Raw genomic sequence first — 27,071 nt, 5'->3', positions numbered from 1 at the left:
ATACGGCAATTTCCAACCAGTAGAGTTGGGTGGGAAATGAAGGCCCCATCCATCGGTGGTCGCCCTAGGCTCGGTAGGTAAAGAACTTTCTTCGAATGTTCTATGCCCGGATTCAAACCCATGGACCTTGATGGTAACCTTCATAGTGGAAGACGAGCTGAAGACGAAGGATGGGCTGACAAAATCCAGTCTATAGGAGAATTCTTATAATTTTCTTTTTTTTCCCACACTGTAAATTCAGAATGGACGGCCGGTGAGAGATCCCAGCCAGGATCCCTGCTGCACCACGAGAGGACCAATCTTCCCATGCCCTTAAGCATGGCCCCCACATCTTGCAGCCGGGCTCTCAGATTGGAATCTTCGAAAGGTCACTCTAAAATGAATTTATAATTGTAAAAAACTGATTAGAATCATCAAGGGCCCCAGGGCTGGATCCCTGTCAGCCCTGCCTTTGGGGGGGGGACATCCCTTTAGGTGGCTTTAGACGAAACTGCAAACTTGACAAGCAGGCATGCTCACTCTTTTTATTTGTCACCTGTTTAAAAAGCCCATATGAGTAGCTTCTGTCGTATAAAACATTTTCGACCATGGCCCATATATCGCCATACGGCAATTCCCAACCAGTGGAGTTGGGTGGGAAATGAAGTCTCCATCCATCGGTGGTCGCCCTAGGCTCGGTAGGTAAAGAACTTGCTTCGAATGTTCTATGCCCGGATTCGAACCCATGGACCTTGATGGTAACCTTCGTAGTGGAAGACAAGCATCTTTACCACTGCTGAAGACGAAGGATGGGCTGACAAAATCCAGCCTATATAGGAGAATTCTTATAATATTATTTTTTTTTCTCACTGTAAATTCAGAATGGACGGCCGGTGAGAGATCCCAGACAGGATCCCTAGAGCGCCATCTAGAGTCGTCATCGTCAGTCACCGTCTTCAGCGCTCTGTGCTTTTGTTGATTATTTAATAGTTTATAATAAAAAATTGTGCAATAAAATGTAGGTAATGTACGTAGGAATGTGTGAGGAGTGTTCTGGTGTTTGTTTGAGGGAATCTGTCTACAAATTCAAAAGTTATTGCTGTTCCATCGTGAGGCTGTCACCGTGGCGAAGTGTTAACGGTCACCGTTGGGTCTGAGTTGAAAGAAAGAGATTGGAAAGAGAAAAAACATTGGGTGAGTTTCTTCTAACTTTCATCGAAAATGAATAAATACGCCTCCGGATTTCATTTAAACATAATTGAAAAATAACTGTCAACATAGTAACTGTGAATGTGCCTGTGTCTCCCCCCCCCCTTCCAAAAAAGAAAAAAACTTTTCGGCGACAACGAACATGGGCGACCTCTATGGTTGAAAATGTAAACAAAAGCTAAACTGCCAGTTGAGTTCAAAATTATATCAAATATAAATTGCTGTAATTAATAGAAGCCCAATGCAACATGTTCCTCTTGTTTTTTGCCCCTGGTATTATTGTCTGCCATACAATATTTTGGAAAATTTGTATTTGTGGTTATATCAATGATCTGCCCTAGCTAAAGTACAAAATTGTTGCCACCGACATTACTATCCTGAAAACTGTTGGCTCGATTTCATTTGTTCGTTTTGGAACGGTCTTTAATTAATTTGTACATTACTTTGATATCCTATAATTTTCTGTGTTTGCAGCTTAGTAATTTTTGTCAATTTCGCGGGTTACCGGGTTGGATGTGACAATTTGTATATTGGTTGTGAAGAAAAGCAAAAAATTTGCATACTAACTTATATGTATATATAGCTAAAATGATTGCCATCCAATTTTACATTTCATAAATTGCAAAATTTGAAAAATTTATAAAAAAAAAAAAGAAAAAAAAAGTGTTCTTCGTATATTTTTGAAACCATTTTTTTATTTAACCCACCTTCAAATAAAAATTATGAAAAATCACACAGAATTTGATGTCTCACTGGACTTGGATTGTAATTACAACGAGGCATCATTAGTAAAAATGGGGAGGAAGTCAAGCTATTATCTTAGATCCTACCTGCAACAACAGGGGTGTGGGTCATAATCCCGACAAGTCACAATCCCGACAGACGAAATCCCGACAGGTCAAAATCCCGACACGGTTAGAATCCCGACAGGGTCGAAATCCCGACAAGTCAAAATCCCGACACGGTTAGAATCCCGACAGGGTCGAAATCCCGACAGATCAAAATCCCGACAAGTCGAAATCCCGACAGGGTCAAAATCCCGACACTGTCGAATTTAAAAATTCAATTTCGCCGTATAAGCCGCACTTCGCGATTTCTGGCGGGATTTGAATTTCTCGCGGCGAGGGGCGTTGGGGCGCCGATGAGAATGATAAATTGCGATCAAATAAATTTTCAAATTTTAATTTCACCGTATAAGCCGCACACCGCGATTTCTGTCGGGATTTGAATTTCTCGCGGCGAGGGGCGTTGGGGCGCCGATGAGAATGATAAATTGCGATCAAATAAATTTTTCAAATTTTAATTTCGCCGTGTAAGCCGCACTTCGCGATTTCTGTCGGGATTTGAATTTCTCGCGGCGAGGGACGTTGGGGCGCCGATGAGAATGATTAATTGCGATCAAATAAATTTTTCAAATTTTAATTTGGCCGTATAAGCCGCACTTCGCGATTTCTGTCGGGATTTTCGTTTGTCGCTGCAAGTGGTTTGTGGCGCATATCATGATCAATGGAGATCAATAATTTGGAAATTCATTTACTTTTCCAACTTGACGAAAAGCAAAGGATTGGGGTTGCCTTTTTCTGGCATATATCGCTTTTTCTATCCGCCACAAATACTGCTATTCCTTATTATTTTCTTTGAGAATTTTTCGAAATTCTTTCTCGCTCAAGTTTCAAATAGACTTAAAATGTCAAATGATATTTCACAAAGTTAGACCGTATCATGAAGATCTTAATTTAAAATTTTCAAGGTTTTTCGAAAGCAATGTAATAGTAGAGAAATCTTTTTATTCATATGTATAAAATTACATGTCTTGACAGATTAATTCACTGATTCATCGCCGAGCCGCAACCACTGAAGTTCAGGCCCGTATCCAGAAATTTCATTCGGAGGTGGGTGGGGGGAGACAAAGTGGTCAAATAATATATTTGGCCATGTTTTACCTTATTTCAATCATTTTCTCTCATTTCGAAGGGACCGGATCCCCAATTCCCCCCTTCTCACTACGAAGCTATAAACATAAAATTCTGTCAGTAGTTTTATTTTATACTGTTGAGACTCCCAAAAAATTTTCTTAAAATTCTACCTCTAAGTTGGTCTTAAGGAAGAATTTGCAGATTACCAAAACCCCGCTAGTGAAGACGCGTGTGCGTGTAATACATAGTTAGTTCCTTATTCATGGATATTCCCCCCTTTCCATCACCCCACCCCCCGATTCATTTTGTACTTCACTATAGACAGAACCCGTGCACATGGCAGTGTTATTCTTGGGGCCCAGCTTCCATGGCCCCACAGTGGGAGCTGGGGGGATTCAGTCCAGAGAGGAGAATAACGGTTTATATGTTACTGCCAAAGCCCGAAATTGCCCACTTCGCAAACTGACTAGCCCAGTTCACCCTTCCAATGTCCGAAATACGGGCTTTGGCCAGCCTTTTGTGTGTGTGTATCCCTATATCGACGCCTATGGTTCGAGGTTATCACCGAATTGAAGTATTTTTTGTGACAATTATTGCCATTTATAATTAGCTATAGCTAATCGTAATTATTATGGTTAGCTGTGGCAACTCTAACAGTCGAAAGAATCTGAATATAGATATCTTTGTGATTCATATATAGGGATCGACATGTAGGGCCTGGGGAAAGCCCGTAATTCGGACATTGGCCGGGTCCACTGGGCTGGCCAGTTCGCGAAGTGGCCAACTTCAAGGTTTGACAGTAACATATATAAATATATATACGTATATGCAGTCATCGCTCGATATAACGACCCCCCTCGTCTCTTCAAAATGAACGTTATAGTGAGAGGGTCGTTGTATCCAAAGTATGTGTAATACGTAATAAAGTACGTTGTAAAAAATGTATATGATTGTCGTTCTGTGAAAACAATTGGGTCTGAAAATAATCATTTTACCACGAGCAATCTATGATGCCACTGCTGCTGAGGAGCCTCGAGTGTCAGGAAGACCTTGTGACAATTTGATCTGGTTAAAATTTTGAAAAGAGTATGCAAATTGTGTGGTAGTGTAGTTGCATACAGGGTGTCCTTTAAGAGTTAGTACGGCCATTGTCTCCTCACCCATCCATGGTAGAGATGATTTCAGTTTGAAAAAATGCTCAAAAGGCGTTCAAAAATTACCCTGTACCAGTTTTGAGAGTGAAAACACAGTGTGTAACAAAATAAAAAAAATATAAATTTTTAAAACTTCTAATTATAAAGTGACTGCACCGTATCTCCTGAGACCAACAAAAAAAATATAAGTTGACAAGTACAATGTTCGCTGAGATATTTGAATTCAAAATTCGAAGGAAAGATGGAAAGGACAGCATAAATGTGGGGAAGGAGCTTTGTCGATTAGTTTTTGCTGTCTTTTCATAACTTTTCTCCAGTTTGTGAATTCAAATATCTTAGCGAATATTGCACTTAGAAACATTTTTCTGTTGGCATCAGGAGAGACAATGCAACAACTTTCTAATTGGAAGTTAAAGGACGGGAAATCAAAGAAAAATTTAGATTTTTTTGTTTTGAGCCACACGCTGTATTTTCCGAGGATGATATCACTTTCCGCTATCCATACGAAGGTTTCAACGGTTGGCTGATGCGAGATGAAGTTAGGAAAGAAAAATTCAGCTGTGCTCTTGCTAGGAATCGATCCCACGTTCTCAAGCTTTCTGGGTGCACACTAGACTACAAAGGCAAAGAATATCAATTTTTCTTGGAACTTGTATGCGATGAACTGTCGAACCTAACTCAGGCCTCTGGTGGCAGTTACACTGCCACCAGTCCATGTACGGTCCCGTTCAGCGCACACAAGCTCTAACGTAAGATTGAGATATTCGTTGCCAATGCAGTCTAAGGCGCTCACCCAGCAAGTCAGAGAAAGTGGATTCGATTCACCGCAAAGACAGTTTTGAATTGTTCTTCCTTTCCTAAATTCATCTCCGCATCGGCTAACCGTTGAAAAAAAAATATTTCCACTCTCTTGTAAAGGGTAATCTTTAAAAGTATTTTGATCATTTTTTAAATTGAAACTATACCTCTCCGACGGACGGGTGATAAGAAAAGGTAGCACTATCACGTACAGGACACCCTGTATAGATAGATAGGGGCTTCAGAAAAATTTGTTTCACCTGGGGGGATGATGCTGTTGAGATAGCTATGGGCTTACTTTATGGAAATAGAGCACAAAATCTTTCAATCCAAAAACTGTGCATTAAGGCGAGTTCTTGTTCGAAATTAACTTTGTTTCTCTGCTTTGTATACAGGACATAACAGCACCTCTCGCACACTGCAATGCATAATAAATTTGAAATTAAAATTTGAAAATTTATTTGATCGCAATTTATCATTCTCATCGGCGTCCCCATGCCCCTCACCGCGAGAAATTCAAATCCCGGCAGAAATCGCGAAGTGCGGCTTATACGGCGAAATTAAAATTTGAAAATTTATTTGATCGCAATTTCTCATTCTCATCGTCGCCCCAACGCCCTTCATCGCGAGAAATTCAAATTCCGACAGAAATCGCGAAGTGCGGCTTATACGGCGAAATTAAAATTTGAAAATTTATTTGATCGCAATTAATCATTCTCATCGGCGCCCCAACGCCCCTCGCCGCGAGAAATTCAGATCCCGACAGAAATCGCGAAGTGCGGCTTATACGGTGAAATTAAAATTTGAAAATTTATTTGATCGCAATTTATCATTATCATCGGCGCGCCAACGCCCCTCGCCGCGAGAAATTCAAATCCCGACAGAAATCGCGGTGTGCGGCTTATACGGTGAAATTAAAATTTGAAAATTTATTTGATCGCAATTTATCATTCTCATCGGCGCCCCAACGCCCCTCGCCGCGAGAAATTCAAATCCCGACAGAAATCGCGAAGTGCGGCCTACACGGCGAAATTAAAATTTGAAAAATTTATTTGATCGCAATTTATCATTCTCATCGTCGCCCCAACGCCCTTCATAGCGAGAAATTCAAATCCCGACAGAATTCGCGAAGTGCGGCTTATACGGTGAAATTGAATTTTTAAATTCGACCGTGTCGGGATTTCGACTTGTCGGGATTTTGACCTGTCGGGATTTCGTCTGTCGGGATTGTGAACGGAACCCGCAACAACAGGTAATACAAGACTCAATGACGGAATATTTTGATAAAAGTTCGACGGAGTGTTTCAATAGTTCCCATATTGAAATGATGTCACCTACGTCGTCCATATTTGAAACCGAGACAACAGAAGGCTCTCTTAAAACAGAGACAACAGAAGGCTCTCTTAAAACAGAGACAACAGAAGGCTCTCTTAAAACAGAGACAACATCTGAGCAAAAGGACCCACTTGCTGATGGTCATAATTTCAATACCGACTCTATTATACACCCTGAACTGAAGGTACAAGATGAAATTTCTGGGGTGGAAGCTCAAACTGATGAAAATGTTGATGATCACTTTTTGGACTCTCCAAGTTTTCTTGTATCAGATATATTCTCTGGTATTGTTGGACTTTCGAATGATCACCATTCTACTCCAAAAAACAATGGAGAAATCAACAACTTAATCATGGACATTATCACCGAGCTATCAATGGAAGAGAAAAGACATCATGTAGACTTAACTGATGCATATAAGCTCAATAATGAAGGAGGTACTAATGCACAGTCATCGTCCCCGGCATCGGTCTCTAACCACGTACCTTTGCAAGCGGAAATAGAAGCACAGACAACTGAGTCAGAGAAACAGAATACCAGATTGTTATTAGGATCACAGACAACTGAGTCAGAGAAACAGAATACCAGATTGTTATTAGGATCACAGACAACTGAGTCAGAGGAAACAGAATACCAGATTGTTATTAGGATCACAGACAACTGAGTCAGAGAAACAGAATACCAGATTGTTATTAGGATCACAGACATTTGTTTTTACTCCTACTGATGTCATTCCATCCAAATTCTACATGATCTCACCATTTTGAAACAATAATGATAAATACATTAATGATGGAAATAAGCTGGGAGGCGAAGATGATATTGATAAGTCAACGGAAAATTCAAATCCACGAGTTGTATCTGACAAACAGGATCCAGAGAACGGCACCATTATTCGTGACCTTAAAAGTCCTGAAAAGTTCCTGAATACCAACAGGGAAAAATCTAAACAGAATCCAGATGACAAAGACAATAATGAACATACAAAGAAGAAAGTCAACAAAAAGACCAATAGACCTGCTGTTAAAGGTAAACTATCCGACTCATTGAAAAGAAAACCAACAAATTCTAATGGGAGCAAAGAAAAAAATAAAAATGTTCCCATAATCTCCACATCACATGAGTACTCTGAACAAGACTGGATGGAAATCATTGCCACAGAGCGTTACAATAATAATGTCTTGAACATCCAGGACATCTTCCAGGAGATCATACAAATCATAAGACATTCCACAGGCGAAGGCAAGACGTTTAAATTCGGAATTCCAACTCAAATGCGGAAAAAAGCGGAAAAATTGTTGGAAATTGTCAATTTATGGGCTCATAGCTCCCATAATGATTTAAAAGATGCTTCTACTCAGACTTCGGACAATGTTGAGAAGAAAACAAATACTCCAGAAAAAAACTCTACAACTAGCGACACAACTTTGGCAACTAGGAAAGAGAAGATGATACAAGTTCCATGTCCAAGAATTTCTTCTCCTTTAACACAAAAAACCACTTCGTTAACCTCACATAATGAAAACGAAGATGACAGTGCACCTTCATATGTCATTGTAGACGAGTTAGATTGTAATATCTTGCCCTTTCAAAAAGTCACTTATGGGAGGAACCAAAAGAATCTAAAACAACGAATACATACAGTATTATTATACAAAAATAAAAAATCCAACTCGAAACAATTTGATACCATCGGTCCAATTATAATAAAGAAATTTGAAAACAATATCCATGCCATCAGACATATTAAAAATGGCACGGCAATTGACTGCTATACCATTCAGGATTGTCTCAAAATAAGAAAATTTATTCTCAACAATCACTTTTTGAGACAAACAATATATGTCATTTGTCCGGAGAAGAATATTTCTGGTCACCCACAACATTGGACTCATGATAGAAAGATTTTCAAGGAAAAGAATCCTCGACTCATCTCACAACCTAAGAATTTCTCTACATACCTTCAGAATAAACCAAACCCTGTGAATAATCACCCGCCAATTTTCAGGTTTGGATCTGGTAGTGTATTGTATAATCGCCAACAAAATGCAAGTTTGGCCAAGCAGCGAACAGGATGGAATCGCACTACAAATTTTCGCAATATGGACATAAACAGAACTCGACTAACTTTCAACATCGTAGATCATGGTGACATCAATAGAGTCGTACATGATTTGGAAGAACAACTGACATACAGTAACCTGCATGAATACATTATTAAAACAGATGCAAATGGAAATCAACTCGTACTGACTTGCACAGATCCATTAGCAGCGAAAATTATAAGTTCGGAGGTGACCAATAACTTCAAACTTAAATTTCACTTAGAAATAACCAGCGACATAAGATATAAATTTTAGAAAAAAGAAGGGCACGCATCATCGAAATCAGTGTGTCTAAAAACGCAATTTCACCGAATTCAAATTAATCCTGAATAAAAAACAATTTCAAGCTAAAATTTATCTACTGCACACTAAAATTATGTCTCAGCAAAGTCTTAAGGGGCCCATCAAACTTTTACAGTATAACGCTGACCGTGCACAGGACACAACCGAATCGTTCGTAACAATGGCCGGAAAAGAAGGAATTGATTTCATGATGCTGCAAGAGCCGTGCACCAAAAATGGATAGATAGATAGATAGAACCGCTCACAACCCCGGACTGATGCAAAGCACCTTACTTCCGTTCCCTCAAAAGAGGCAGAGTTGTGTCGGAAAAGTGAGCAAAGATTTATAGTGGTGGCTCCCCTTGCCCCGTGCTCGCAAGTTTCGAATTACTCGCGTCGTTCTCCCCAGGAAGACAGCCATCAACCCGATGCAACGTACAAGCCATTTGACAAAAATGGGTGACTGAATCCAATGACTAGGGAGAAAAATTGCACGTGCGACCAAAAATGGACAACTGCACGGTCTTCCACCGCACTGGAATAGATGATCATCCACCAACAATAAAGCTGCAATAGTATGTACAAATTCCAACATTCATCCAGCCACAGCATGCAATACAACTTCCACCACAACTATTAGAGTATGTCTGAATAACAGTGATCTCATTATCATCTCGGCATACTCTTCTCCGTACGAAAACTTATCTTCTACAATTGATGAAATTGAAAGAACAATAAAGAGCAACAAAAGCATACATATATTGATTGGATCGGATCTGAATGGTCATCACTCGTTATGGGGCTACAGAGATGAAGATTCCAGAGGAAGAACAATTTTACAATTTCTACAAAAGAATCATCTCATACTACTCAATCAAGATCTACAAACTCCTACGTATGTGCACGGAAAGTCTAAAGGATGGCCTGATCTTTCCTTCTGCAATTCTCCAACGCTTTCGGCTTCTACTTCGTGGGAAATAAGCGACAAAGACACCTTGAGCCAACACAAGTACATTCGAATCAGCATTTCTGAGAGCATTTGTGTTTCATCTTATCCTCGATATCACGTAACAGAGAGAAAATTAAGGTTGCTTTGCAAAAAGCTGCAAGAACCTCTGAACAATTTATTGAACGAGCTGAAACATCAAGATACATATAATAATCAAGGATCACTAACCTTAGTAGAGAAAATCTTGGATCTTTTAACGACTGCATGCAGTAATACTTTCACTTTAAAAGTTCCCAAAACTATTTCCAAATTATCATGGTGGAATGAACATTTGACTAAAGAAAAGCGGAAACTTCGTGCAATGGAAAGAAAAATAAATTACGTAAAAGAAGATGACAGACCAGGATATATACTAGAATTTAAGAAAAAGCGTGCTATTTTCAAGAAACCAATTAGAAGCACTAAGAAAAAACAATGGTATGAATATTGCAGCCGAATGAAAGAACCTTACGGGAATTGCTTTAAAACAACGAAGAACAACAAATATTTCCCGCCGCAGCTCCTTCTTCATTTGCAAGATAACCAAAAAATAGATATTGTGCAAGCAGCTGGACGTCAATTAAATCTTATTTATCCAGATCCGATCCGGAACACCGATCTCCAATCTCGTGACATTCCACTGCACACAAGAGATAAGACTATCTCACACATGGAGATAACAAGAATCATTAACAAGTTAAACAATAGAAAGGCACCAGGTATGGATGGAATTTGTAACAGAACTATCAAAAAACTTCATTGTAAGTTCCCTTCTCTATTCTATACCTTGTTCAATAAATGCTTGGACATTGGAACCTTTCCGGAACATTTCAAAAATGGCATGCTATTATTATTCCTGAAACAAGGGAGGAAGCCCGAAGACTTTGACTCTTACAGACCCATAACATTATTATCGAACGTTGGGAAGATATTTGAACGTATACTCATAAATAGAATGGGTTATTTCTTAAACAAACAGAATTGGTTCCATCCGCTACAGTTTGGATTTAGAAAAGGGAAATCGACAGAAAAGCAATAGACAACATGATGCAAGAATTGAAACGACAAAAAGAAAAGAGTAATTTCTCTGCTGTGATCCTTCTCGATATCAAGTCAGCATTCGATAATCTTCGTCATGAGCTCATATATAATAGGCTATCGTCAATTTCAACAATACCTGATAATTTACTTAAAAGCACTTTAAGTATTTTAGATAAAAGAAGTATATCTATCATGACAGATAGATATGCTATAGATAGATAGATTGCCTGCAACAAAGACACAGAAACAGGGATGCCCTCAGGGCTCCTGTAGTGGTCCTTTTTTTTGGAATGTTATTATTAACGACCTTCTCAAACATCAATGGCCAGACGATGTATGCCTGCAAGCATATGCTGATGATATTCTTATAGTATCAAGCAACAAATCAAAATCCATCAATGAAATTGCCACCCGATGTCTAAAAGAAATAGAAGAATGGCTTGAAATTAATCACCTGCAACTTCAAACCAACAAGATTGCATATTTCTGGCCTTATAGAAAGAAAGGACGCCTGAAAATCCAACATGATAACCAACACATCAAAAGAACACGGAACTTTAAATATCTGGGAATCAATTTTGACGAAAAATTTAACTGGATCTACCACATTGACCAACAAGTACTTAAAGCTCATGAAACACTCCAGTCTTTCTATAGGATTGGGGGCAGCAAGTGGGGTATTAACAGGCTATTCAGAAATATCTATTATCGAACCATTATCATCCCCCAATTATCCTATGGATCGAGTATTTGGTTTGCAAACCCCACCTGCAGAATGAAACGCAAGATGCTGACAGCTCAAAGGCAATACTTACTTTTTGTAACAGGTGCATATAATACTACGCCAACTAATGTGTTACAACTTTCCACTGGAAATTTACCTTTGGACCTTCAAATAGAAGTTATATCGAAAAGAAGCCGACTCCTTCTATTAAGACACAATGTCATATGTAACGATTTCAGTCTACTAGCATCTGCATACGAAGAAAAAATAACCTCATGGCCTCATCATCCAGCCATAGATCTTCAAGATAATCAGCTCATCACTGAAGAAAAAGACATTCCAACTGCCATCAAAATATATACGGATGGCTCGAAAACTTCTAATGGAGTTGCTTCGGCTTTTGTCGTCTTTCGCAACAACGTCATCATACACGAATGGTCACAAAGGCTCCAAGACTTCAACTCTGTTTTCCAGGCAGAATTGTATGCTATTCATCAGGCCATTCTCCATATACTGCATGAGAACGAACCTATTCAGATGATATCCAGTCTTTCCAGTATTCTCGCGCTTAGAAATAATTTTTCCCCCACCCGACTTGTACGACAAATCAGAGCAAATCTAATTGACAAACCCAACACTTTCATCTCATGGACCAGGGCCCATGTGGGTAATCAAGGGAATGAATTAGCAGACGCACTTGCTAAAACAGCTACTTCATCAGAAAATATGAACTCTGATGTTTTTCCTCCCTGGTCTCATGCCAAACACAAGATACTTTGTGTAGCGAAAGAAACTTGGCAGTCCAGATGGATTGATGGTGAACAACGGGGCAGAAAGGTCTTCCAAATCATAAATAAGACCAAAATCTTCAACCAACCATGGATTAGAGAAAGAACAATCCTATATAGTGAGCATGGCCCTGTTCCGTATTACCTAAGGAGATTTAAAATATCTAAAAATAAATTATGTGCTTGTGGGGAAATCGGAACATTTCCTCACTATATTTGGTCGTGTCCAAGCACTGCATCCTACCATCAGCCCCCGATTAATCTAAAACATTTCCACGTCTGGAAACGTCAAGTAATAAAAACTGGGATGACATCATTAAACTTATCAACTTTCTAGAGGAAAATCTGTCGTTACTGCACAGCAAAAATGAAGAAGATCTCTTTGAATCTGATGAGAGTGGTGTGACTAGATCGATGACCAGATCAGCATCGACACCCCAAATCTAATGACTACGCTGAAATTGTAAAAATGTGTTCACATTTTTTTCTTCTCTCGGACTGTGACGTGCATTGTGCTTACCACAGATGTTTAATTTTTACTTTTTTTTGTGTGTTTCCCATAGTGATTTAACTGATGTTTATTTTCTATTCCTCATATACATATGTCCTTGAACGGACTGTGACGTGCATTGTGCTTACCACAGATGCTTAAGATTTGAATATTTCTTGTGCTTACCATATTTGAATTTTCGTGTTCTTCATATTTGTATTTCTGTTGTTCCCCGTTTTTTTTTTCTCTCGGACTGTGACCTGCATTGCGCTTACCACAGATGTTTATTTTTCATTCTTCTGTGTTTTCCAGTGTTATATAACTGATATATAGCATATATAACTGATGTTTTCCCCCACCCTTTTCATATATACTGGACTGCTGGACTGTGACGTGCATTGTGCTTCCACAAATGTTTAATTTTCACATTATTTTGTAAATTACTATATATATTTTAAGTCCCCCCCCTATGTACTTTGAAAAAGTATTCTCCTGTTTGATCGGGTAGGGTGGATGGATTTGATGGGCTGGGGAAGGTGTTGCTACTTTTCCAACAGATACCCTTTACGTTAGAGGTTCCGTAAGGAATATTAACGTGGGTATCTGTCTGGTAGTTCAAGTTCAAGACAGGATCCCTGCTGCACCATGAGAGGACCATTCTTCCGATGCCCTTAAACATGGCCCCCACATCTTGCAGCCGGGCTCTCAGATTGGAATCATCGAAAGGTCACTCTAAAATAAATTTATAGTTGTAAAAAGTGATTAGAATCATCCAGGGCCCCAGGGCTGGATCCCTGTCAGCCCTGCCCTTGGGGGGACATGCCCTTAAGGTGGCTATAAACGTAACTGCAAACTTGAAAAGCAGGCATGCTCAATCTTTTTATTCGTCACTACTGCATTTGTCACCTGTTTAAAAAGCCCATATGAGTAGCTTCTGTCGAGAAAGTAAAAAAGACGATGATATATATGGCTATATAACAGAAGGTAAACAGAAGAAGAACGGTTAATTGCCAGCAGGTGCCATTCTCTTGCTGCGGTATAGAAATTGAACCGAAGAAAATGTCATATAATTTACAGTAGTAATAAATTATTATTATTATATTAATAATACTCCTTTTGTATTAAATTATTAATTTAAAGTAATTTAACAATTAATTTATTTTATTATTTTAGGAATTTAATTATTAATTTAAAGTAATTTTGCTCCCTTTATTACTAAATGATCACTACTCCCTTCGAATTTTTTTCTGTATCAAATATTTTAGTTCAAAATATTAAAATTAATAAAAAATTTTTAAATTAAAAATTTTAATTTCCTTCCAAAATTTATAGCAACAATTTTCGAGTACATCTTTTAACAAACGCCAACACAAAAAGCGCTGCTCACTCAAGCGTGAAGACTGACGGGGGGAGTTCTCTGAAGCGTGAAGAATACCCTCATAACAAGAGAGAACCGATTTGCGGCCTTTACTGGCAACCAGAGATAATTTTTATCCTTTCCCCGCGCCGAAATGGACCCTTTCCAGAGGGGGGGGGGGGGGGGTTCGCGTAACTCTTCTCGTGATCTGAGGACTATACTTCAGTTATTGGCATCTGTGGGATTATTCTACTTTTGTTTTTAAAAATCTCTCTGATATACAGTGTGGCATTTTTAGCAGCGGGCACAGCCATATGCTTTAGATGTGCAGTTAATTTACATGTTGTCAAGTAATGGATGGGAGTGCCGATTTCACCACAAAGGCAATGATCTGTTCCTTGTTTTTTGAAGCGGTGCAGGTAAGATGTCGTTGTACTGAGAGTTTAACATTAAGCCAGGCAATTCCAAACAAGATTTGAAAAAAATATCATTGTAGATTTATTTATATTATTGATTATCGTTGTAGCGATGTTTTGCTGCATATACAAATGCCGTATCGTATGCAGGATTTTCTGTTGGGGGGGGGGGGGCATTCAACATTTTTTTTGTTCCCGTAAGGGGTTTCTTTTTGTTTTTACTGAAAAAATACACCACAATCTTTTCTCAAGGGAGGTGCACAAAATTTTTCGGGGAGGGGGGGGGGCAGGGAAGCCCGTGAAAAAACCTGGCCTGGGGGCCCGGCACTAGCATGTGGGGGCTATGTGCACAACATTCTATGCTAAGATGTGATTCAAGTAGAGATGTAAAATTCTCGAGAATATTCTCATCGACGAGAATATTGAAGAATATTCTCTGATAGGACTACTATTATAAATAACTTGAGAATATTCTTATAAGTTCTTGATGAGAATAAATATTCCCGTTATTTATAATATATATATATATATATATAGTTACATAAAGTATAATATCCTTGAGAACATTCTCTGGAAGGACCACTTTCATAAATTACTCTGGGGAATATTCATATAAAAAATAATTATTCTGAAGTTATTAATAATAGTGATTGCAGAGAATATTCTTCAGTTACTAAAATCTTTCCAGAGAGTATGATCAAGAATATATGTAATAACGTATTATAATTTACATGTATTTTTATGGGTAACTTTTTATCAGCCACCTCGTTGGGCATTTTGCCTGTTGTGGCGTTTTATTTTTATTTGTATTTATAATAAATAATCTCGATAAATAACTTGAGAATAATAATTATTTTCGATAAGAATATTCTCTAGTAATTTATAATAGTAGTCTTTTGAGAGAATATTCTCTGTCCATGTCTCTCTTTCTGTCAAGAAGATGAGAACATTGAAGTTTGTAGACCACAATATTAAAGTTTTAAAGCAAGAAAATTAAACCAACAGGGCTGAATTGCACAGTTTTTGAAGAAATGTGAGTGATACAGAATTTAAGTGTATGTGCATTGATGAAAACAACAGTTCTGTATCTTCCTAGAATGAAAGCTGTATGTTCTTAATAAGAATAGCTTCCTTTATCAATCAACTTTGATTTAATTTCTTTTAATGTGAACTTATTTCTGAAAATTTACCTAATTTTAAAATAATTTTTTAAGGTTTTAATCTAAAGGTTTCTGAAATGTTTATAACCAAACTTTTAAAACCTCCCATCATGACCTGGAATATTCTGAGAATATTCTCGAACTAAAAGTCGTCATTGGGGGGTGATTATACCAAAAATTGTTTTGTTGTAAATGTTTCAGGCAATCAAAACTGATTTGTTTCACAATATAAACAAAATTAGTAAAAAATTTAAATTATTTAAAAGAAAAATGAATATTCTCGATTATTCTCCAATTTTTACATCCAGGATATATAATATTCTCACCTCATATCTCTAGATTCAAGTAGTAAAAATCAAAAATAGTGCTTTTGAAAATGTCACTACTTTCGTTTTTGCATAAAATTTATTGACTATAATTTTCCTTTAAAAGTGCATTTTTATTCAAAGGTTCTTTAGAAATACGTTAGAAAAAACTCAGCAGAATTACCCCTCCACAACTAAAACTTACCTCAAAGAAATATTGTTAGTACCCGTCTATATTTCCCAAACCTGGCTTTTGAATAAGTATTTGTATATATTTTCCAGTTAAAACATGGAAAACCCAATTCATCAACACGGTATTTTGTAATTTCTAAAAAACCCAAAGTTGTTTATCATAACGCATCATTGCAAGCCTATTTCGAAAATGCACCTTCTGTACCAATCACTGACAAACGTAGATTAATTTTGAGAATTGTATTATGAAGCAACGTGTGATCTTATGTTCAAGAAGGGCAAAACATGAACCTCACAAAATTTATAGGCGGGGCAAAATTATTTGGGGAAAAAACACTTTTTAATACAGCCAGCTTTTCTGATATTTTTAATCAGATGCACTATCAGGGGAAAAAATGGTCTGCCCTGTATGTTGAAGGGCGAGGATGAACATGGAAATTTATATGGGGACTAATAGATAAACCCACTATTTTGTTATTAATGCAATTAATTATCAGTTGCGATGGCTACAACAATAAAGCCAATAACATCTAAACGTGGATCAATTTTGAGAATTACATTATGAAGCAATGAGCCCTATATGTTCAAGACAGGTAAAATATGCATCTGATCAAATTTATAGACATGGGGAAAAGTTATATTTAATACTCTATGATTATACAGTACTCCCACGTTAGTATTAACAATATATCACTTGAATATTTTAAGTTGTTTTATGTGTTGAGAAATTTGTTAATTTATATGGTAAAAAGAAATTGACATTTTTTAACCTAATAAAGTCTAGCCCAGTTATAATGCCACCACCCGTCCCAAAGAATTTTGGCGTTATATCGGGTAATGGTTGGAATAGTATTTCAGAGAGGCTTCATTACATAAATTCACATGTTTGTAATGAAACACTATCTTTGTCTTATTAGTTGTTATTCTATAAATATTTCAACACTCATTTAATTTTAAGAGAAAATTCATGAAATTTTAAAAACTGTACAATACTACTTGAATATTTCTTGATATAAAACTTTATATCAAGACTATGGACACATATTTTACACTTACTTTGATTTTACATGAAATTATTTTAGTTCTACATTACATTATAATTCGAAAATTATTGTACCATTTTCATCAGTGTACAGCTTTGCAGTGCAATTCTTATTTTTACACCTGCATTTGATGCCTTCCTCCGTTTTGAATGCTTTACGAAACTTAAAATTTGAATAGAGAATCAATTTTTCCCCTTGCTTGCTGAAAATGAACTCCATATCCACTGAAAGTAAGAGTACTGAAAACACAGAGTAAATTATATCTTCTATGTGTCATAAGTAGAACTAGAAAGACCTCGAAAAGGTCTCAGGTGTTAAGTTCTCCCTCTTTGTAACCTTATCAAATGTCGCATATTACAATAGGAGTATGAGGAATTACCAGCGCTTGCCGTCCAAATAAAAAATAATCTGGCCTAACAATGATTTAGATAAAGGGTTTACCTGCAATTCTTAGAAATCGGGGGTGAGTGCAATCGACCTATTTCTTATCAAAAACGGTTCATCTTTGGCGCAATTGACCTCACCCTGGAAAACTTTCTTTTCCAGGAAAAAATCTTTTGAGTTGAACTTTCCTTTTCCTTCTTGAGAAAAAAAGGTCAGTCATAAAAAATCGACCTCGCAAATGATCAGGGGTTAAAAGCGGACGAGACATATGCGGACATGTCGGAATCGGGACACATGCGGACATTTTATGTTTACCAATAATCAGACGTTTACTGGCGAATAATTCTGGCGATTTTTAAGGTACGTTCTCTGGTCACGATCACATTGGCAATCGGGTCAAAATCGGACATTTTATGTTTACCAATAATTGAACCCTTATTGGCGAATGATTCTGGCGATTTTTCGAGCTACATTTTCTAAATGTGTTGAATGTGGGGAGAAAGAATAAGTTCCTGGAAAGTTTGAAGAAGAATCAATGTAATCAATGGGCTGCCGACCCCATGGGAGATTGATGAAAAAGAATGAATTGATTGTGAGCTGGGAGGATTAGAGTCAATTGTCGCCTTGTTTTCTTCTGAGAACCGTCGTTTTCTAACATTGCCGTCCGTACCTCCAAATACGACTCTTATCCAGCCCATGGATAAAAAAGTCATTTTAAAACTTTGAGAAGGTTTAAATCAAAGGACTTTTAAGAAGGTGTTTTGCAATAATCTCTGCCTCAGAATTAACAATCGCTGATTTCTACAAACATAATTTGATACACTAATACACTACATCAATGGTTCTCAACCTAGTGGTACTGGGATACTTCAAGGGGGCCATGACAGGTGGTTTGGACGGCTGAAGAGAGCTGAGAAGAAAAATTAAGGTGTGAAGAAATAAAGCTTTTATATTAGTGACTATAAAAAAAGTCAGTCATAAAAAATCGGCCTCGCAAATGATCAGGGATTAAAAGCTCTGTAAATCTAACAAAACCACCCATAAAACCAGGGCCGTCTTAGGGCATGGACCCACCCGGGCCTCCCTCACCGCCTACATTTTGCAGCAGGTTCCCTAGATTGGGGTTTTTTGCAGGCCCCAAGCTAGATTTTTCGCAGACCCCTCCTCTATATTAAAATTATAGTGTGAAAAACAAACAATGATGAAAACTATATTAGCCCCCGGGCTTCAGCTCTGTCAGTCCCACTCTTGTGAGGGGTCATGCCCGGGGGTCTCATGTCCATAAGTAACCCCACCTTATGATATTTTGTACAGTACAATAAATTTTGATAATAAGTGGGAAATATGTAGGCTGTTTATTTCCAGCTAAGTATGGGACTACCATAGCATCACTTTGCCTAGGGCGCCCATGGTGTTGAGACGGCCCTGAATAGAACTCAGACTAGCAGGGAGCTCTAAAAATTCTAATCTGGTGGTCTGGAGGCCAATCTTATTTGCAAAATTTTCGTTCAGTATAAATTCACTGAAAAAATCAATTCAATGCAAGTGGTCTATCTTGCTTCTAGATGAGGGTCGAAAACTCTGGGTAAGACAGGGGAGCCAAGAAAAAAAAAACATGGTTCCAAGGGAGCCACGGCCAAAAAAAGGTTAAGAAACACTGCACTACATTCCTCAATTTTTATTCATGAACCTTGGCAGCAAGTGATTTACACAGGTCCGCCGTTATCAGACACGGGGCCAAGTGCATCCCAAAAATTTCGAGGCATCGAAAATGTTTAGGACCCCCTTCGCCGCGATTTTATATATTTTGTGGAGAAGGGGATCATCAGCTATTATTTCAGAATATATATGCAGGAATGCTGAGAAATATCCTAACAAAAAGTTTTAAATACACAATAAAATGTAAATAAAAAAAAATAATGATAATTCAGTACTTATATAAAGTTTTTAAAGTAATGATAGGAAACAATGCCAGAAACTGTTGAAAATTTTAGAATTGAGGAATTGAAAATAACTGAAAGAAATGGATCCAACACCAATGAAAATTCAGAATTAATTAGGGAAATAATAACAGAATTGATTTTTTTTTAGAATGAACGGAAGAAAAAATTCCAGAATTGATGAAAATTCAGAATTAATGTAAGAAATAATTTAAGAGAATTGATGGAAGCCTCTAATAAGGTGCCGTGAGTGCTGGGCCCGGTGTAACCGGACCTGCTGCACACCTCCAAGGGCGGCTCTAGACTTACAGAACCATGAATTCGGTTCGGGACGCATTGTTGAGCCAGATTGCTTTTCAGGCAGAAATTTCGAGTGCTTTGACACGTAGACTGTTCAACGCTAATTTTATTGCCAAAAACGTTTTAGTGATTTCGGGGTAATTTTGAGTGCTGATTTTGAATCTGGCATTGTTTTTTGTAAACGCTTTAATTTTTAACATAAAGTGAAAACTAAATTTCAGTAGTACTACATAAGCAGCACACAAATCTGCGAGCAGAGTTTACATCACTAGAAAGCTTGAATCAATGGAATGAATCAATTTAATCATGAAGAGTAATCAATACATAAATCGGAAGATAAATCAATATTGATGATACTTAGGGCTGGACTTGGGCAGATGTGAAGGTTGGCCGCAACCGGGGCGTTAAAAAAAATGTTCATCAATGTTCATCAAGTTTTTCATTTTGTAAATGATCACTGCTCTTTTTTATTAAAATATCACAGTGCGTGTTCCATTTAAGATCATTCTGTATTGTGATACCTAAATAATTGTACTCCAATACTGTACCAACAATATCTATTTCTTGGCAATGGCATTGATTGTTCTCCAGGCACTGACAATGATTATGTATTCTTAGATGTATGTTTGTGTTATAATTTATGTTTCTTGTCTTCATATAAATAAATTTTGTTTTTTGAGTGTTAAGTTTTAACTTATGTTTAATTAACCAGATATTGATATTTGTTAGATCATCTTCTACTTTTCTAATTAAATTTGCTGTATCAGTATCTTTTACATAAAGCACTGTATCATCGGCAAATGTTATAATTTTTCCATTCAATCTCAAGTTACATAAATCATTTATATACATCAAAAATAATATCGGACCCAAAACAGAACCTTGAGGTACCCCCTTTTTCACTTCTTGAAAAGTACTAACTTCTTTTTGAATAACAACTGCTTATTTCCTGTTGCAATAGTATGATTTAAACCATTCAAGTATGTCTCCTCTCACTCCTATTTCAAATAGTTTATTTGTTAAAATGTCCAAATCCACAAAATCGAATGCTCTTTTGAAATCTAGGAACACAGTTATGGAACATTTATTATTGTTGAATCCATTGGTTAAATAGTTAGTTAGATCAAGTATCACCATTTCTGTATTTTTATTTTTTTGAAATCCATATTGGTTAGTTGAAATTTTTTTTTGTCTATTTAGGAAATCACAAGTAGTTGGTTTTTATACATTTTTCAATTATTTTTGAGAAGACGGGAAGTATTGATATTGGTCTGTAATTTGTCAAATCATTACTATCTCCTGCTTTATATATGGGATGGACTAGAGAGTATTTCAAATCATGGTAGAATATTCCATTCAATACAGAATGATCAATTAAATGTTTTATTGTACTTAAGTGGTATTTTCCAATTATTTTAATCATTTTAGGGGTCAATCCATCATAAACACTTGCTTTATTTTCCTTTAAATCCCTTATAACATGTTTTAACTGTTCTTGATTTATATCAGTATAAAACATGGAATTGATTGAATTGCTAGTATCATTATTTTGTTCCAAACAATTGGTACAAAAATTATCTTGTTCATTAGCATTTGAATTCCTCGTAATAAAGTCATTATTGAATTTAATTTTCCAAATCCATTGGATCTTGAAAGTCCAATATTTTAGTTTAAAATATTTTCATTTATGTATTTCCATTGCCTGCTTTATCTTTCCAATTTCTTTAAAGTTGTTTTTAATATATTCTTGTTTAATTTTTTTAATATGTTTTTTCAAATTTGTTTCATATTTCTTGTATTCCAATTTGTATGAGACCATTTGAGGATTCTTTTTGTATTTTTTGTAGAGTTTTTCTTTATAATTTATTCTTTTTAATATATCTTCCTTTATCCAGTTTTTCTTATCTTTTTTAGGCTTTTGTTTTACTTTCCTGGTCCATAAATTTGAATTCAACATTAAAATATCCATAAATCGCTTATATTTATTATGAGCATTATCATCTTCAATGACATTCTTGAGATTCGGTTTCGAGATAAAAGTTTCAAATTTTTTATAATTTATGATTTTTATATATTTACTTTCCTCATTTATACTACTCATTTTCTTTTCTGCAGGAAGTCTATGTATCCCAATACAGGATAGTGATCTGTAATTTGGTTTTTAAAAACAGTAAATTCATGAGCACTGTTTTGTTCATTTCTATAAAAAACGTGATCAATACATGTTTGTGTTATGTCTGTTTGTCTAGTAATTTTTTCATGTAAAGGGACTAATCCATTTGTTGCTAATACGTCAAGATATTATGACGTTATGCTATTTCTATTGAACAAATCAATGTTAATATCACCAACAATTAATAAATTTGTGTTCACATTTTTTAAATATAATTCCAGTTCTTCATTGAATTGAGTACTAGTATATGAATGAGATCGATACAAGAGCAAAACATCTAAGTTATATTCTGGGAAATTTATATTCAGTTCTTCAGCCGTAATTAAGTTGACTCCCTTTTCTTTTTTGTTTGATACAATATCATTATTTATATACATCATTACACCATCTGATCTATTGTATGTTCTACAATTAATATATGAATAATATTCAGTTAAGACGGCACTACATACAGGGACGACGGTTTTCGAGGACGAATGTTGATGACGTCCCGGATCTCGGGATGAGGCGTTCTGCTTTAGCTTTCTTTCTTTCAAACCGAGCACATCTCAGGTCTATCATCATCTATGGACGATTTACTACCTAGTGAGTAGTGCCGGAAGTGTAACTGTGTGACCTAACAGTCTGAGTGCGTATGTAGTGTTTTTGTTGATTTTCAGTGCTGCCATCTATATTTCAGAAGTGAAGTGAGTGATGTGTTATGACTGAATTACTTTTGTACTGTTCGTAGGTCTGTTGCTCTTTGTGGCGAGACTTTTCAGAGGGAAGATCAGTTCGCATTCGCGCCTCGAAGTTGGGAACCACAGAAAATTCTGCTTTTGCTGGTGTTGGCAGAATTGACGAAATTTTGCTGAAAAAGGGGGGGGGGGGTCAAAAAAGGCTAAAAATTTGCTGATGTAATACTTGAACGGTCCCAAAGCAGAAAGCAATTGTCTCCGTGCGGAGGATTTTCCGTACGTCCAATCCTCCGTACGAACAAATCCGGGCTCTCGAAAAAAATAATATAAATCGGTAAATTTGATAGATAAATAAATAAAGGAGGCCTACAAGGTTTCTGACTTAAAAATTATGTACAAAAAGGGCTCTTTGAGTCACACAGGGCTCCACCATAGAAATTATATACTAATAGGGCTCCGCGAGTGAAAAAAGGTTGAGAACCGCTGATCTAAAGCATACTGCAAGGGTTGTAAAGAAATGGCTCTTGTACTAGGTAGCCATGCCGCTTCACTCATGTCCCTAGTCAGTAGACTTGAATCCGATCAAACACTTTTGGAATGAACGCGAGAAAAGAGTTCGGGAATATGCTATTCTCTACAGAAAATGCATGATAAAAGCATGACGCATTGGTTCAGTTGACGACCGAGAGTTGCAAATGGTGATAAACTTTAACGGAGGACCCACTAAATAATGATATAATGATTTTTTATTATAAAGCATTAATTGTGCATTCTTGTAACTTTTCCTTTTGGAGTATGTAGACTTTTGTGATGAAAGATTTATTTTGAACGAGTGTTTTCTATTTTTTGTATTAATTTGCTATTTAATTCTTTCTATCAGAAATAGCTTTATATGCTCAATGTTCTATTGAAAAATGTTTAGGTTCTCAAATTCTTCCAGTTTTCTTATTAATGCACTTTTCCATGGTGTGCGTACAATTTTGTGACTGACTAAGACATGTTTTACTTTACTGTGAAAACATTTTTCAAATTATATATACTGTTTACAAAACTCGTTCATGAATCGATTTTCTTTAAATTAAGATGATCGATACTTAGTCTGAAGAAACAAATGTGTTAACTTACCAATTTGTGACTCGGCAATCAATGTAGTATTTCTGTCACATAACGGTGAGTATGGTAATCCAAGCTCTTGTTCTTTGTCACCCTGAATTGAAAAAAAGGTAAAAAAAAAAAAAATGCGTGTGAATCTCGCGCGACAGAAATGAAACTTCTAGGTTGTTAAATTTAACTTTTACACACACATGACATGAAGAGATTCACCCCCCCCCCCACATCTTCTGCACGATATAAAGTCGTATAATTCAGACCAACCACTAAACTAGTTTGTTTGAGCTAGGTGGAATTGGGCAGGGAAACTTTTGATTCCAAACATCGCGTGAATACGGGTTGAACAGGTGTTTGATGCGCTTTGAAATTTTACGATCAAAGCGTGTTTTAACGTCATAGATAGAGACCAAATTTATTGAGTTCAAGAGGTTTTGTAACTGAACCCAAACCGTTTCACCCGCATTTAATGCTGTTTTGAAAAACAATGAAAGCAAAACACACACAATGCAGCTCTTAGGGACATATTTCCTCCCCGATTCATGCTTATGCCTTTAATAAATGTTTCAAAAGTTTGATATGGAGAATTTGCAAATATTAAAACTTCTTCCTTTAGATGTCTAATTATTTTTACTTCTGATAATTGTTCATGAATTTATTAGAAATGGTTGGGCCTCCTGGCAATTTGTACTTTTTTGGATGGCGTACTAATTGGTTTTTTTGCTAAAACGTTATAATCGGGATCCAATATCTCGGTTTTAACGGCGTAATCACGTTACTTTATGAATGCATTATAACTGAGTTTTAATGTATGCTCATGCAGGAAAGCAAAAAAAATTCATTGGTTAGAAAAATTTAATTTTTTCCTCATCGGAGTTTTATATTGTTATCAGTGCAGGAGCGCCAAACAAAGAATTAGTTTCTGTGAAATGGAACTTCACCATTCAATTCCTCGAATTTGTCTTTTCCCCTCATTTTTATGGCAACCTGAGAAGAAGAGCAATTCCTTTGTCAAGTGCATCCGAAATCCCATCACCTTCCTTGTAAAACCATTTAATAAACAATGGAAGACCGCAACCGCGAGTCCAGCAGAACCGTCATCAGGGTGTTCAAACCTTTCCAATACATGATGGCAGCTTTCCGGTTGTGGATTTTCTCGGTTGAAACACGATTGGGAAGATAATAAAATTTTCGTGAATTAATATTAACATAATATCATGAAAAAAGTCACGAAATTTTTTTATCAACTGCGCTTTAGTTTTTGAGGTAAATGAAAACGAAGTTTGATTTGGGTCAAATCAGTCACCCACTCCGCGGTTCTAGAGTTAATTACTACCCTTGCGACATGAATGATGTCGGAGTTCTACACGTTATTTGGACACTTTCAAATTGGAAGTATTCCTTTAAGATAAACGATTCGCCAATAAATTATTAAATTGCCGTAAGTGCTGTTACCTATGCACTCTGTATATATATCTGACGATGGGATCCAAGGTTTCCTTCCTCTTCAATTTGTCTAGTTGTCTTTTTTTATTATTATTGCAAACAAAATACAGACACACACACATTACACAAATACTGGACAATAACAAACGAAAAAGAATACAAAAGAAAAAGAAAAAAGACATACACATATAACGAATATACACCATGTGGCCCCAAGGGACACTAAGTCCTTCCAGGACGCCAAAAAAATTGTATTAAATTGTTTCGCCGCCTTTGTGTGACATTCCCGTATTTTCACGTTATTTTGGCTGTCCCGACTTTTTTGTAAAAATGCCGCGGTTTGACTCGAATGTTCTACAAAGCCTACTTAGATGTGTGTGCTTATAGTTTTACACTTTATTAAAATCAACTATTGAAAATTTTTTTTAACGCATAAATTATATCAGGATAATTGCACCTATGAATAAGAATATTCACCTCACATATCATTTTTTTCTTTACATCTTTTTATAAAGTGATTGTCACATATGTTCAAAAGGACCTGTATGACCTCTCCAGGAAATTTGTTAATGTTAGTAAACATCCACGCCCGAACCAGGATTCGAACCAACACTTCTACAGTAAAAGGCTAGCTCTCAAACAACTCCACTGCCAGACGGCACATATTAAACGTTTGTTTAATCGTTTGCCAATTCAAACGTTTTATTTCGTTATGTTAAATGTTTCGTGGAATCCATTTTTATCCACTGCAATTCACAGTAATGCTTCGTTTCCCGGCATTGGCGTTTTTTTAGTGATTTATGTTAAAAGTTGACAACGTTGCTTATATTTGGCGTCATTTATGGCTATGATTGGCGATGTCACGTATTTTACCCGTATTTGAAATCCCGATTTCCCGTATTAATATCGAAGAAATTTGGACAGGCTAAATGTGCGATAAAACGGTTTTTACAATCTACCAAAATTACGTGAATTCGTTGGATAGCAATTAAATCATTTTCCTAAGCTTTGGGGCTTACGTCGGTGGTGAAATAATTGACGTTTTGAATCTCATCAGGCCCCGTAGCCAGAAATTTCATTCGAAGGGGACACTTTCATTTCGAGGAGAGAGACCGAAGGAAAAGTGGTTCCAAAACTTTTTACGTCGTGGCCACTTTCCAGACTTGTTATCATTGAGCACTAATTTTGACAACATTCGCACGTTGGAGCCACGTATAAGTTACAGTAATTGTGATGAATTTGGTAATTATGCATAATCGCCGGTTATTATTCATAATAATTCCATCCGTTTTGATGGATTATGCATAGTAACCGATATAAATCTGGTTATGCGTAATTACCGATTTATGCCGTTTTGTTTACCGTAACATATGAAACGTATTCCACGCAAAGCGTCCGAGAGCGATAAAATTCTGTTGTCCGTATCAGATTTAAGGTTAAAAAAGGAAATTACCAGCTTAAATTCAGTTGTGATTTTTTTTTTGGCGAATTAATTTTAATTTGACGAAAATGCGATATTTTATATCGTCCATCAACAGATCAGGAAAACCAAAAGGAAACATTTACAGAAAAAATTAAGAAAAATTGTGTGAAGTTTTAATTTGACGAAATTGTAATATTTTATACCGCCCCTCAACAGACCCCTTCTCACGAGAGCTAAAGGGAAACGTTTCCGGAAAAAAACCGAAAATTCTGTGAAATTTTAATTCGACGAAATTGTAATATTTTATACCCTCAACAGATCCCTTTTCACGAGAGCAAA

The 27,071-nt window shown here is 36.6% G+C and overlaps 1 protein-coding gene across 6 annotated transcripts in view; it reads right to left on the bottom strand.

The window, feature by feature from the left end:
* The window catches only part of Pde1c (Phosphodiesterase 1c), a 923,665-nt gene that overhangs the window by 167,165 nt on the left and 729,429 nt on the right, over positions 1 to 27,071 (bottom strand). For all 6 annotated transcript variants that reach the window (XM_089239484.1, XM_089239482.1, XM_089239480.1 and 3 more), the window contains one exon: positions 23,882 to 23,963. In XM_089239484.1, the coding sequence (XP_089095610.1) occupies positions 23,882 to 23,963 (82 nt within the window). The remainder of the gene's footprint in view (positions 1 to 23,881; positions 23,964 to 27,071) is intronic.

Source organism: Pholcus phalangioides, unplaced genomic scaffold (genome assembly GCF_987345545.1).
Source record: "Pholcus phalangioides strain wild (caught in Gottingen) unplaced genomic scaffold, Ppha-v1.0 ptg000011l_1, whole genome shotgun sequence".
NCBI lineage: Eukaryota > Metazoa > Arthropoda > Arachnida > Araneae > Pholcidae > Pholcus > Pholcus phalangioides.
This window is presented reverse-complemented; position numbering and strand designations above follow the sequence as displayed.